Source organism: Hyperolius riggenbachi, chromosome 6, assembly GCF_040937935.1.
Source record: "Hyperolius riggenbachi isolate aHypRig1 chromosome 6, aHypRig1.pri, whole genome shotgun sequence".
Lineage (NCBI taxonomy): Eukaryota > Metazoa > Chordata > Amphibia > Anura > Hyperoliidae > Hyperolius > Hyperolius riggenbachi.
The window spans coordinates 119,473,359-119,486,723 of record NC_090651.1 but is presented as its reverse complement, the minus strand read 5'-3'; the positions used below and the strand labels follow the sequence as shown (position 1 = coordinate 119,486,723).

General features: G+C 40.3%; 1 protein-coding gene across 3 annotated transcripts in view; it reads left to right on the top strand.

Annotated features, from left to right (window-relative positions):
- PKN2 (protein kinase N2) overlaps window positions 1-13,365 on the top strand; it is a 242,299-nt gene that overhangs the window by 155,977 nt on the left and 72,957 nt on the right. For all 3 annotated transcript variants that reach the window (XM_068239844.1, XM_068239843.1, XM_068239845.1), the window contains 3 exons: window positions 274-394; window positions 2,716-2,861; window positions 11,432-11,645. In XM_068239844.1, the coding sequence (XP_068095945.1) occupies window positions 274-394; window positions 2,716-2,861; window positions 11,432-11,645 (481 nt within the window). The remainder of the gene's footprint in view (window positions 1-273; window positions 395-2,715; window positions 2,862-11,431; window positions 11,646-13,365) is intronic.

The following is a 13,365-nucleotide window of genomic DNA, read 5'->3' as shown; positions in this document are numbered from 1 at the left end:
TGGTCTGGAGGTTCACTTTAATCTGCCTCCCATGCAGTGAAAACTGTGTTGCTGTGTTATGGGACAAGTGTATGACATGTTTAGTGACAGGCTGCAGAATCTATCAGAATGTCTTCACATACAGGCTTACTTGTATATATGACTTCTGTTTGCCGCATGCTGGCTGGAACTGCTTGCAAGGCCCAATAATGCAGGGCTGTTTTTGCAAATTTGACATTGTTTTTTCTTACCCTTTTTTTTTTTTTTTTAATTTTCACACTCTTGTTTTCTCAGGACAGAAAGCTGCTTGGGACAGCCCAGCAAATGCTACAAGACAGCAAAACAAAAATAGAAGTGATACGTATGCAGATTCTTCAGGCAATGCAACAGACCAATGAAATGTCCTTTGATAATGGTAACGATCGAACAAACTTTTTTTTTTTTTTATCTTATGAAGCAGTCATAGGCGTTCTGCAGTAGCACAAGATTTTTTTTCTTATTATTGATCTGTATGAGAAATGTAACCATTACAAAGCAATAATGAAATATTTAGCTATGCTCTGCGCTCGTTCTATATAAACGCTGGTGTGTGGCTTATACAGGGTGAAATGACTCCATTCGTCACTTGCTGAAGCCGAGTCATTTTTATTTTTTGGTTTAAAAAAAGATGTTCAAGGTTAAATATTTCTGTAGACATGCTGGTGTTCAATACTCAGATGACATTTTAATGGGAATGTATGGCTTTTAAAAAGATTTTATAATTGCACTATAGTATATACACCACCGTTTAGAGGTTTAAGGTCCTCTATAAATATCCTTGTTTTTGTTAACCGTAACATAAAATTGGTAAGAAATGCATTGTATACATTGATCATGTTGTAAATAACTTTTAAAGGACCACTCCAGTGGAAAAAAAGTAAGTAGCTAAAATCTGTCAGTACAGGCAGGTTTTGGGATAGTCCATCTCCTCCTGGAGGGCTCTCTGGGTTTTCTTTTCAAAAGCATTTCCTGAATGCTAGTGGCTAGTGGTTAGTCTAACTGCCAAAATAGTGTTCCAACATGTAGAGAGGCTGACTGGTATCTTACTATTTTGGCAATCAAACTGCTATTCAGGAAATGCTTTTGAAAACAAAATCCTGAGACTCTCCCATGAGGAGATGCACCAGGCCATAACCTGTCGTCCGATTTTAACGGCTTACTTTTCTTCTCACTGGAGTTGTCATTTAAACAGAATATCTACAGAAGCCTATTACAAGCAACAGTTAGCCCTGTATCCCAATGGAATTTTGTTTTTAATACAAGTTTGATATTTTAACAGTTAACGGATCATTAGTAAACCTTTTTTTAGGAGTATTTTAGCGCAGATTGTTACTAAACGGAATCTTGGGGGGGGGGGGGGGGGTGTTGAAGAGTATGGAGGCTGCCATCTTTATTTCCTTGTAAACAGTATCAGTTGCTGATGCATCAGTAGTGTCTGAATCATCCGCCTGAAACAAGTATGTGGATAATCCAGTCAGATTTCAGTCAAACACTTGGATCTGCATGCTTGTTCAGGGGCTGTGGCTAAAAGAATACGAGGCAGGACAGCCAGGCAATTTGTATTGCTCTTTCTGGAGCAGTCAGCTGGTATTCTTTCTATGATTGAGTGGACGGCACGATAACCATACCTCAGCCCTATTGAGCTGTTGTGGGAGAAGCTTGACTGAATGTCCCAGTAAAGCCAATCCAGCTTGGTAGGTCAAAAAGCATGTGGTGAATACTTACCTGAGTATCCTAATGAGGCTCCCATCACTGTTCTCTGCTCCCCTGTTAAAGCTGTGGACCCTCCAGCTAATTGGGGCCATGCTCCTCTTCTTGCATTAGTGCAGCTGTGCCTGCACAGGAGTGGCCCTGGCTTACAGTGCAGACGGTTTTGCGCAGGCTCAGTACAGCCGCACTCCTGCTTGAAGAGGCGCGCAGCCCCCATCAGATTACTGACATTTTCTTGTCAGTAATCTTTGGAGAGTCCACGCTTGGCGATAGGGGGACCAAAGGACAGCAAGGCTTCCCTCTTATTAGGTTAGTATGTGATTTTGTACCTGAGCTTTGGCTCGAGTACACTTTATTGGTTGAAAAATGAGTAAATGATATTTTAACCTATGCAAAACAAAAGTGAACATGCAGCATTGCTTTGGTTGCTAGAATGGGCTGGTGTGCAGGGATATTCCCACAGAATGTTTTATAACACTTCAAATGTATAGTTCAGCTCTTCATAGATGTAATTGTTTCAAAGAATATTGTTTAGTCAAACTCTCACAATCTTTGGTTTATCAAGCATACAAAGTTATAGTTTATATTGGCTAAATAAGATTGGCATGCACAGGTAGAGCATCTTAATCTTACTATTTGTTATGTCAACTATGTAGTGCAACGTTGGTAAAGCTCACATTGCCAGGGTAAGGTGCACTATGCTACCTGTGTAGCATTTGTTACCCTAACACCATCGTTACTCAGGCAACGTGGGTTGCACTAATTGTGCAATGCATGCTAGACTATGTAAGTAATGCTGTGTGCTGACAGCACACCCTGTAGTAATTGTGATTGTTCATCTTTAATGAACTTGGCCCCATGTAGTGTAACTCTCCTTTGCTGGGTATAAACTTAACTACATCATGGTGACTTTACCTGAGAGTGTCTGATGTCCTCCCAGGAAAAGCAGAAGTTAGACTAAAGATACTTCATATTTTTTTCTTGCAGCAAAACCTGTAATTAGTCCACTTGAGCTCCGAATGGAAGAATTGCGACACCATTTCAGGATAGAGTTTGCAGTGGCTGAAGGAGCAAAGAACGTCATGAAGCTGCTCGGGTCTGGGAAAGTCACGGATAGGAAAGCCCTTACAGAAGTACGTACTGGTCACAACTTTTTGGTCATAATGCAGAACTTCAAATGTCTTCTACAGATTGGTGTCTTTTGAAGTTGGAAGTTACTGCTGTGTTCATACTAGTTGTGCATACATAGGATATAAGTTTTGAGCTTGTAAGGAACTGCATTGTACAATGTTTAACTGAACTGGATGTTTTTAAGTATTCTGTGGCCTTTTGACTGTCTGCTGCAAGAAAAATCTTTATTAGTTGAAAGAATTTGTCTGACGATCTATTACTCCAGATTGAATACTTTTTCCCCCAAGCTTTGCAGGAGTCTCATGACATGGAAGCCCATCAGGTAGTTAATAAAGAAATGTTGCAAACTTCCATTGGAAGTGTGTCCGATGAGACAAGGCCAACATGAGACATTGCTGTGTAGTAGCCACAGGCCAGACAGCTGCTGTTAGGCATTCTGAAGTGTTTGCCGATCCTATTATCTGCAGACATCGGTGGCTTCCTCTCTTCCATAACTCATCTTCTCTCATCTAGAGCTTCGTAAACAAGCTCAACTGCCATTTCCCAAAACGAATGAAGGGTTGGCTGAGAGTCATTAAAAAAAAGTGTCCCAACGACTGTAAAAGACAGTAATTGTAGTCCATATAGACCTGGCAGATTATTTCGTACAATAATTGGTGTTAATCATTTGTACTGAAAGAAGACAAACTATTGCTCCATTTGAAGTACTGATGTGTGGCACATTTTGTACTTCTGGGTCTTCATTTGAGTGCCTTCGCTAACAATCTGATCAGCAGACCGTCGTCCTGCCATTGTTTAATGTAAATATGCTCCAATGTCGATCTCTCGTCGCTACGCATAAGGGATCCCTCTTTTTCTTTAATTAGGTTTTTATTGAAAGTCGGCATCAACAAAGGGTAACAAAGCATACATTAGCATTGAATAACTGAATTACAGAATCAAACATAGATCAATATAAATCTCTAATGCCAACCATGGGATGCCTTATTTTATAGTGATGGTGGTCAGGTGTGCAGTGCTCTCCTCAAGCACTTTTAGCAGTGTCCTCCACCTGGCTAATTTTGGTGAGCACCCGTCTGCCATTGGCTTGCCTCCTCATCCTCCTGTGCTGTGAGCTGAGTTGCGCAGAGAATAATCGTCCCTGCATTGCACCACAACGGCTAATTTTTCAGGCCACCCGGCTGGCAAAAAAAATCTGAGGAGAACACCTTAATACACCTTAAAGAGACACTGAAGCGAAAAAAAAAATATGATATAGTGAATTGGTTGTGTACTATGAATAATTACTAGAAGATTAGCAGCAAAGAAAATATTCTCATACTTTTATTTTCAGGTATATAGTGTTTTTTCTAACATTGCATCATTCTATAATATGTGCAGATTACACAACACTCAGCATTCAAAATGAGTCTTTCAGAGCAGTCTGTGAAGTAATGACCTCTCCTCTAGCAGAGAAAAAGTAAACAGTTCACTTACAGATAATAAAAGTCAGATAACAGCCCTCTCCACGACTAATGCTGGGAATACACGTTTCGTTTTTGCCTTCGTTTAAACCTTCGTTTCGATTGTGCCTTTTGTCCTTTTCGATCCCGAAATAATCGACCGTACGGTTAATATCACCACCCACGGTTTCGTTTTTTTTTTTTCGATTCTGATGGTTTCGTTTTTCCAATGATCGAAGGCTGCAAAGAAACGAAACGTAGTACAGGGACGGACGGCATAAACGAATATATAATCGATCTGAACAGCCATCAAGCCTACCAATGGCTCGATTAGATGGATAAAGAGAGATAATATCAAACATGTTCGATCACTAGTCGTTCGTTTTTGGGGTCTATTAATCGAAACTATAATGAGATTATGACTATTTTCACATACGTTTTCAACACTCGATTCGTTTACAGAACGAATCGAAGGCTAAAACGAAGGCAAAAACGAAACGTGTATTCCCAGCATAAGACTTAGTCGGAGAGTTAATGGCTTGTTTGCATAGAGATAACAACTGGAGTTTCTTAACTCTTCCTGTACTGGAAACAATTAGACTGATGTATCTGATCTTAATGTTTTATTTCTTAGCTGTACTACACATACAAATCATAATATCATAATTTTTTTTCGCTTCAGTGTCTCTTTAATACATTGTCTCTCGTTTAATAGTGGTAATGGGCATGTATTTGGTAAACGTAAAGCTCAATTAACTCCAAAACTGAAGTGCTAAAACTCTGAAAACAAAATAATTATTGTAAATTTGAAATATTACTCTTGAACACTGCATTTTGCTGCAATTGTGAAAATCCATTTTATGGCTGTGCTTGCCTGTGGCTGGTCCTGGAAGCCCATTACTGTGAACTATAGATCTGCAGCAAGCTGTGCCGGTACAGTTATTGACACAAGCTCCTACCCACCTGTTGTGCCTAAACCTAAATATGGATGAGGGGGGCGGTGAACTATGCAGCTGAAGAAACAAAACTATTTCAGTGCTTCACCCTGTTCGCTTTTTGCCACCACCTTTAAGGACACCTGAACTGAGAGCATTAGGGAGGCATGTATTTATTTCCTCTTAAACAATGCCAGTTACATGGCTACCCTGTTGATCTTCTGCCTCTAATACTTTTAGCCATAAACACTGAACAAGCATGCGGATCAGGGGCTATGATTGAAATCTGGTGGCATTAACCGCATGCTTGTTTCAGGTATGCGATTCAGACACTACTGCAGCCAAAGAGATCAGCAGCACTGCCAGGCAACTGTTATTGGTTAAAAGGAAATACTGTAAATATGGCATCTCACTTTAGCATCCCTTTAAGCTACATATTTTCTGCTATCTGGACTCTTCTTAATTTAACTTTGTAAGTTACATGGTCACACCTGGTTGATTACCCACCAGCTTAGGCCTCATTCACATTAGGCAACGTGTATGTCCGTGCGTTCGGGACGCAAGCGCACCTGATTGCACGCCATCTGCGTTGCGCAGCTGATCCCATTCATTGTAATAAATGGGATCAGCAATACACTTTGGCAAAAATGCATGTAACAGTGCGATAGCGGAGCGCAAATAGTCTGAACGTCAGTAGTGCGCTCTCTGCTGATGCACTGCCGAAATGCGCATGGCAGGCCGTATAGTGTGAACGAGGCCTAAGTCTGCAGAATGCAGGAAGCAAGCTGTACTTCAGTTTAACAAGAACATTGGAATTATGAAAAATATGTTGTCCACATTTTTGCTTCTATACATTATATTGTCTTGTTACCTAACTGTGCCTCAAAGAGGCTCATAATCTAGTCCCTACCATAGTTATGTCTATGTATGTATCGTAGTCTAGGGCCAATTTAGGGGGAAGCAATATGAAATACCTTGATGCTGCAACCCAAGCAAATAATATTATTATTATTATTATTATTATTATTTAGTATTTATATAGCGCCGACATATTACGCAGCGCTGTACAGTGTATATATAGATCTTGTTACTAACTGTCCCTCAAAGGAGCTCACAATCTAATCCCTACCATATGTCTATATTATGTAGTGTAAGTACTGTAGTCTAGGGCCAATTTTAGGGGCAGCCAATTAACTTATTTGTATGTTTTTGGAATGTGGGAGGAAACCGGAGTGCCCGGAGGAAACCCACGCAGACACGGAGAGAACATACAAACTCTTTGCAGATAGTGCCCTGGCTGGGATTCGAACCAGGGACCCAGCGCTGCAAGGCGAGAGAGCTAACCGCTACGCCACCGTGCTGCCCCCAATATAGCACCAGGGAGTCAACCAGCCGACACCCGCATCCACCAAGGGTGTAGCAACCGTCCAAAGTGAAAAGATTAGGTCTCTACCTGGATTTTAGGCCAATTCACCAAAATTTATTTTGCGAATAACACAGTGCAAAAGCACAACATTTCGACCTGGATGGTCTTTATCAAGTGCTTACAGGATCCTTATGCAACAACCACATATATAGACAATTAAAACACACCCATGCAAGAGCGGGCACATAACTTAAAGAGACAAGCCATATCATAAGAAACATTTCAAATTATACGTCTCATTCATGCCATTTGGCGCGAGAGTACCAATTTAGGGGGAAGCCAATCAACTTATCTGTATTCTTTTGGGATGTGGTAGAAAACCAGAGAGCCCGGTGAAAACCCACACAGACACAGGGAGAACATACAAGCTCCGTGCTAACCACTATGCCAGTGTGTGGATAGATTGCAGAAGATAATAAATATATTATATCTATCTATCTGTGTCTTGGAGGTTATAGAATCATGTCAGTAACTTTCCATCAGAAGACCCCACTATCTAATTACTATTTTCATATTTACACGTGTTACGACCACCTTCATTGTGTGTGTGTGTGTGTGTGTGTGTGTGTGTGTGTGTGTGTATATGTATAACAAGGTCACTTTATGATATATATACAGTGGTGTGAAAAACTATTTGCCCCCTTCCTGATTTCTTTTTCTGTTGCATGTTTGTCACACTTAAATGTTTCTGCTTATCCAAAACCGTTAACTATTAGTCAAAGATAACATAATTGAACACAAAATGCAGGTTTAAATGATGGTTTTTATTATTTAGTGAGAAAAAAAACTCCAAATCTACACGGCCTTGTGTGAAAAAGTGATTGCCCCCCTTGTTAAAAAATAACTTAACTGTGGTTTATCACACCTGAGTTAAATTTCTGTAGTCACCCCCAGGCCTGATTACTGCCACACCTGTTTCAATCAAGAAATCACTTACATAGTAGCTATCTGACACCGAGAAGTAGACCAAAAGCACCTCAAAAGCTAGACATCATGCCAAGATCCAAAGAAATTCAGGAACAAATGAGAACAAAAGTAATTGAGATCTATCAGTCTGGTAAAGGTTATAAAGCCATTTCTAAAGCTTTGGGACTCCAGCGAACCACAGTGAGAGCCATTATCCACAAATGGCAAAAACATGGAACAGTGATCAACTTTCCCAGGAGTGGTCGGCCGACCAAAATTACCCCAAAAGTGCAGAGAAAACTCATCCGAGAGGCCACAAAAGACCCCAGGACAACATCTAAAGAACTGCAGGCCTCACTTGCCTCAATTAAGGTCAGTGTTCACGACTCCACCATAAGAAAGAGACTGGGCAAAAATGGCCTGCATGACAGATATCCAAGGCGCAAACCACTTTTAAGCAAAAAGAACACTAAGGCTCATCTCAATTTTGCTAAAAAAAACATCTCAATGATTGCCAAGACTTTTGGGAAAATACCTTCTGGACCGATGAGACAAAAGTTGAACTTTTTGGAAGGTGCGTGTCCCGTTACATCTGGCGTAGAAGTAACACAGCATTTCAGCAAAGGAACATCATACCAACAGTAAAATATGGTGGTGGTAGTGTGATGGTCTGGGGTTGTTTTGCTGCTTCAGGACCTGGAAGGCTTGCTGTGATAGATGGAACCATGAATTCTATTGTCTACCAAAAAATCCTGAAGGAGAATGTCCGGCCATCTGTTCGTCAACTCAAGCTGAAGCGATCTTGGGTGCTGGCCTAGTCAAAGTCCTGACCTGAATCCTATTGAGATGTTGTGGCATGACCTTAAAAAGGCGGTTCATGCTAGAAAACCCTCAAAGCTGAATTACAATTCTGCAAAGATGAGTGGGCCAAAATTCCTCCAGAGCGCTGTAAAAGACTCGTTGCAAGTTATCGCAAACGCTTGATTGCAGTTATTACTGCTATAAGTGGCCTAACCAGTTATTAGGTTGAGGGGGCAATTTCTTTTTCACACAGGGCCATGTAGGTTTTGAGGTTTTTTTTCTCACTAAATAATAAAAACCATCATTTAAAACTGCATTTTGTGTTCAATTATGTTATCTTTGACTAATAGTTAACGTTTTTTGATGAGCAGAAACATTTAAGTGTGACAAACATGCAAAAGAATAAGAAATCAGGAAGGGGGCAAATAGTTTTTCCCACCACTGTATATTTTTTATTTTTTTTCTCAGCTTCTGTCCTGAATATTCTGTTGTCCTCCCCCAACACTGCAAAAAGCATTGCATTTCACGCTATAGCTTAAACATTAGGTTTGGCATTATCCTAGGGTGGAGTAATGTTTGAGTTATAAAGTTTATTTTAGGTGATTCTCCTCCCATTTCTTATCAACAGCCAAACCGTATAGCACCCTTGCATTTTTAGTAGGTTTAAATTACAGTCTGAATGTTAATCACTCAGCACATCTCTTAAAGTTGGCATTAGGTTTAGATGTCAAATTGACTCTGGTTCACTTTTGAATAGATAGTCTTAGTATGTTTAGTTACGGTTAAAAGGTTAAGTTTACTTTAAAGTAGTTTAGTTTTTTTTTTTTTTCCAAAAGAACAATTCTTTTCTATTTAAATGCTACAAGGATGTCTAGCAATGTATACTGTAGCTTTGTACCAACGCCTCTTCTATACAAGTTTAGACAGGCAGCCCTGTGGACTGTTTAAAGGAGTTCAAATTGGAGAACTATCATAAAGTGACCTTGTTTCATAACAGCATGTGTAAACTAAAGGCCAGTATACAACCTACAGTATTCTTGGTCAATGTGACTAGTTGGGGCCATCTCTGCCAAGAGTGTAGCGTGAGTACAGCCACCCCTGTGCATTGCTGAAAGATCCAGTGTGTCAGGTGGTTTTGGCTTTGCAAAGTTCTCCTCCTTCCCTGGCCACTGCTAGCTGCTCTGTCGTGTCCACTCCGTTTTCCCACACCCTCAACCAGAACGATTGAACATGCCACAAGGCTGTAGCCTACCGACCCCCTCTTCGGTAACAGCAAAAGAGTGTCGACTTGTTTTGTTACATGCGGTTCCATGCAGTGACGGCATTACAATATTAAGAGGCATCCCAGACATCCCTTTGGAATGTACATGTTTGTTATACTCCCTCTGCTCCCTGTGAATCCATCCATTACTCATTCTTAACATTTTATTTTATTGCCACGGTTTATATAAACTTCCAAGGAACATACCATGCTTAGGTGATTTCCCCACTTGCTCCTCCGCGTCTTCAAACAGAAACCTAAAGGGTTACATGTCTGAAGGGCTGCAGGGGAAACCTCTTTTATTGTGTTATCTCTCCTCAGCTGTTTGGGAGTTAGAAAAGCTAACCTTCCTGAGAAGGCATCGCATCCTATTAGTATCCGATCAGCGGAACTTGCAGGAGACCAAAGCAGAGAGGGGTAACCTAGGACTGATAGTAGCAGTAAGCCAATAGAAACCGCCTCGGAGTGTCACAGGCTCCTGCACAGTTTCCGCCACATCAGAGCTGGCGGTAATCACTGCATGGTCTATTCTACATGAATTGATATTTGCAATAGATCACAGCGGTGTACAATAAAAACAAACAGCCATTATCGCCGCTGGCAGACTGTTTACGAAGCTCCGCTCCGTCACTTAAGTGGGGATGCGCGTGCACGTGTGATCTCTGCTAATCTCCTTCCCCAGGAGTTGACGCCAATCAGTGTTAGGCGATTCCGGGGGAGCCACTCTGTGCACAATGATCGCTGATAGGCGACTGTAGAGTGGTTAAAACAAATTAAAAGCACGTTGAAAACAACCAAAAAGAATGTTTATACTATATGGCCAAATCTACAGTTGTCCGAAAGCAGTTTACTCTTAAGTATAACAGTGTAACACATGACTCAACTTACAAGCATATTTACCTTAAGTTGTAACATTCGATCAGAAACATTTTCAATATCTACTTCTAAATTTTAGATCAGATCTCAGCAGAAATCTTTGTACTTCTCAGAACTGATACAGCCGTAAGTCATTCATCATTTTCACCCTCAATCTGCCTACTTGACTGCATGAATGACCTTTCCCATTCAAGGAGTGATCAAGCAACAATTACAAGGCCTTTTATGTAAACTCTTTTGGTTTGTTTCCTAGAACATTTGTTTGAAATGCATTGAGCTACTACAGTATTTATACATGTCTCAATAATGGACCCTTTTTATGCATAATTGGGCAAGTTGGATACAGTTTAGCAACAAAATTCAGTTGCGATGTGTGGTCAAGTTTTCCATGCATCTTCCAGTAGCTAGAGCACACTAGAGCTCCAATAGCTAGAGCACACTAGAGCTCCAATAGCTAGAGCACACTAGAGTTCCAATAGCTAGAGCACACTAGAGTTCCAATAGCTAGAGCACACTAGAGCTCCAATAGCTAGAGCACACTAGAGCTCCAATAGCTAGAGCACACTAGAGCTCCAATAGCTAGAGCACACTAGAGCTCCAATAGCTAGAGCACACTAGAGCTCCAATAGCTAGAGCACACTAGAGCTCCAATAGCTAGAGCACACTAGAGCTCCAATAGCTAGAGCACACTAGAGCTCCAATAGCTAGAGCACACTAGAGCTCCAATAGCTAGAGCACACTAGAGCTCCAATAGCTAGAGCACACTAGAGTTCCAATAGCTAGAGCTCCAATAGCTAGAGCACACTAGAGTTCCTCTTTTGCCATCTCTGGCCTGTGGGCAGAAGTTGAGTATTGGCTATATTCAATAAATATATCAGATCTTTTCATTTTTTTAACCTTTTCTTACCTGTTTTGTCTTTTCAAGGCTCAATCAAGATTTAATGAGTCTAGTCAGAAGCTGGACCTCCTAAAATATTCTTTAGAACAAAGACTAAGTGAACTCCCAAAAAACCATCCGAAGAGCAGTGTTATAATCGAAGAACTTTCCCTTGTGTCGTCTCCAACGCTAAGTCCCAGGCAAAGCATGATCTCCACACAAAACCAGTATAGTACGCTGTCCAAGCCAGCAGCTTTAACAGGTAAGTCATGAAACATCTGCTAAAAATAACGACCAGAATTTTCCCATCACTTGCACTTTTTTTTCTGCCACAGAATGGGAAAGAAATTGAGCTACTGAAAGCCAACAGATAGCGGATAGCTGTATAATTAACAGATGATGCTCTGATTGGCTGAATGTTATGGCTTCCTTTGATCATTGGAGATTTGTATGTTAGATTGTTTTTTTGTTGTTTTTTTTCTGCTTGTTGATTAAAGTATTAAGCATACAGAGAACTTGTGGTAACTGATGAAGGGGGGGGGAACTTGAACAAAACTGAGACTTCTTTACAACGGTCTTCCTCACCGTTGAGATTTGTCAGACATGGCAATATGTCAACCCATTATTGATTAAAGGACCACTATTGCGAAATTTCTAAAAAATAAAACTAAAAAAGATTTATTCTGGAAACAATGCTAGTAGTAGGGATAGTGAAGGGTTAAAGAGGAACTCCAGTGAAAATAGTGTAATAAAATAAGTGCTTCATTTTTACAATAATTATGTATAAATGATTTAGTCAGTGTTTGCTCATTGTAAAATCTTTTAAATCCCTGATTTACATTCTGACATTTATTACATGGTGACATTTTTACTGTTGGCAGGTGATGTAGCTGCTGCATATTTTTTGGGCAGTTGGAAACAGCTGTAAACGGCTATTTCCCACAATGCAGCAGGGTTCACAGACCGGAAACTGCCAAGAGTACGTACGTTTCTTGTGGGAGGGGTTTCACCACAATATCAGCCATACAGCGCCCCCTGATGGTCTGTTTGTGAAAAAGAATAGATTTCTCATGTAAAAGGGGGTATCAGCTACTGATTGGGATAAAGTTTAATTCTTGGTCAGAGTTTCTCTTTAAGAATTAGTTAAAAAAATAAATCACATTGCTGTTTACACTTTCACGGCAGTGTGAATGTGAGAGCTACAGGGAGTGCAGAATTATTAGGCAAGTTGTATTTTTGAGGAATAATTTTATTATTGAACAACAACCATGTTCTCAATGAACCCAAAAAACTCATTAATATCAACGCTGAAAATTTTTGAAAGTAGTTTTTAGTTTGTTTTTAGTTTTAGCTATTTTAGGGGGATATCTGTGTGTGCAGGTGACTATTACTGTGCATATTTTTTAGGCAACTTAACAAAACAAATATATACCCATTTCAATTACCGTATATACTCGCATGCAAGCCGACCCGCATGTAAGCCGACCCCATAACTTTTACCTAAAAAAACATGAAAAAATGATTGACCCTCATGTAAGCCGAAGCCCTGGGGGGAGCAGAGCAGGAGCAATGAATGGAGAAAATGAGATCCACATTTACAATATACTAATTCAAAGGCAGAGGTCTGCAGCCTCTAGGTCTGATAAGCGTAGTAGGATAACATCACATCTCACATAAATAGTGGCCAAAGACAGTGTAAACAAAGTACAAAAATATATCCACCAAAGGTAAAATATAAATACAATACAGTGAGTGGGAGCATATAAAAAGCATGTATATCATGCTGCATATAATTGTACAAAACAATGCTATATACAATGTGCAATTAGATAAGCCATGAGGGGGAATCCTATATCCCTAAAGTGCAGCTAATGATATATTACTAAGGTCCAATACTTAGAGAGATGCCAGCGTAAAGTGAGCAGTGAAGACTGTCAGGGGCAGAACTCTGCCGGATACCTGCTTTGCCGCTGTGCGCTGAT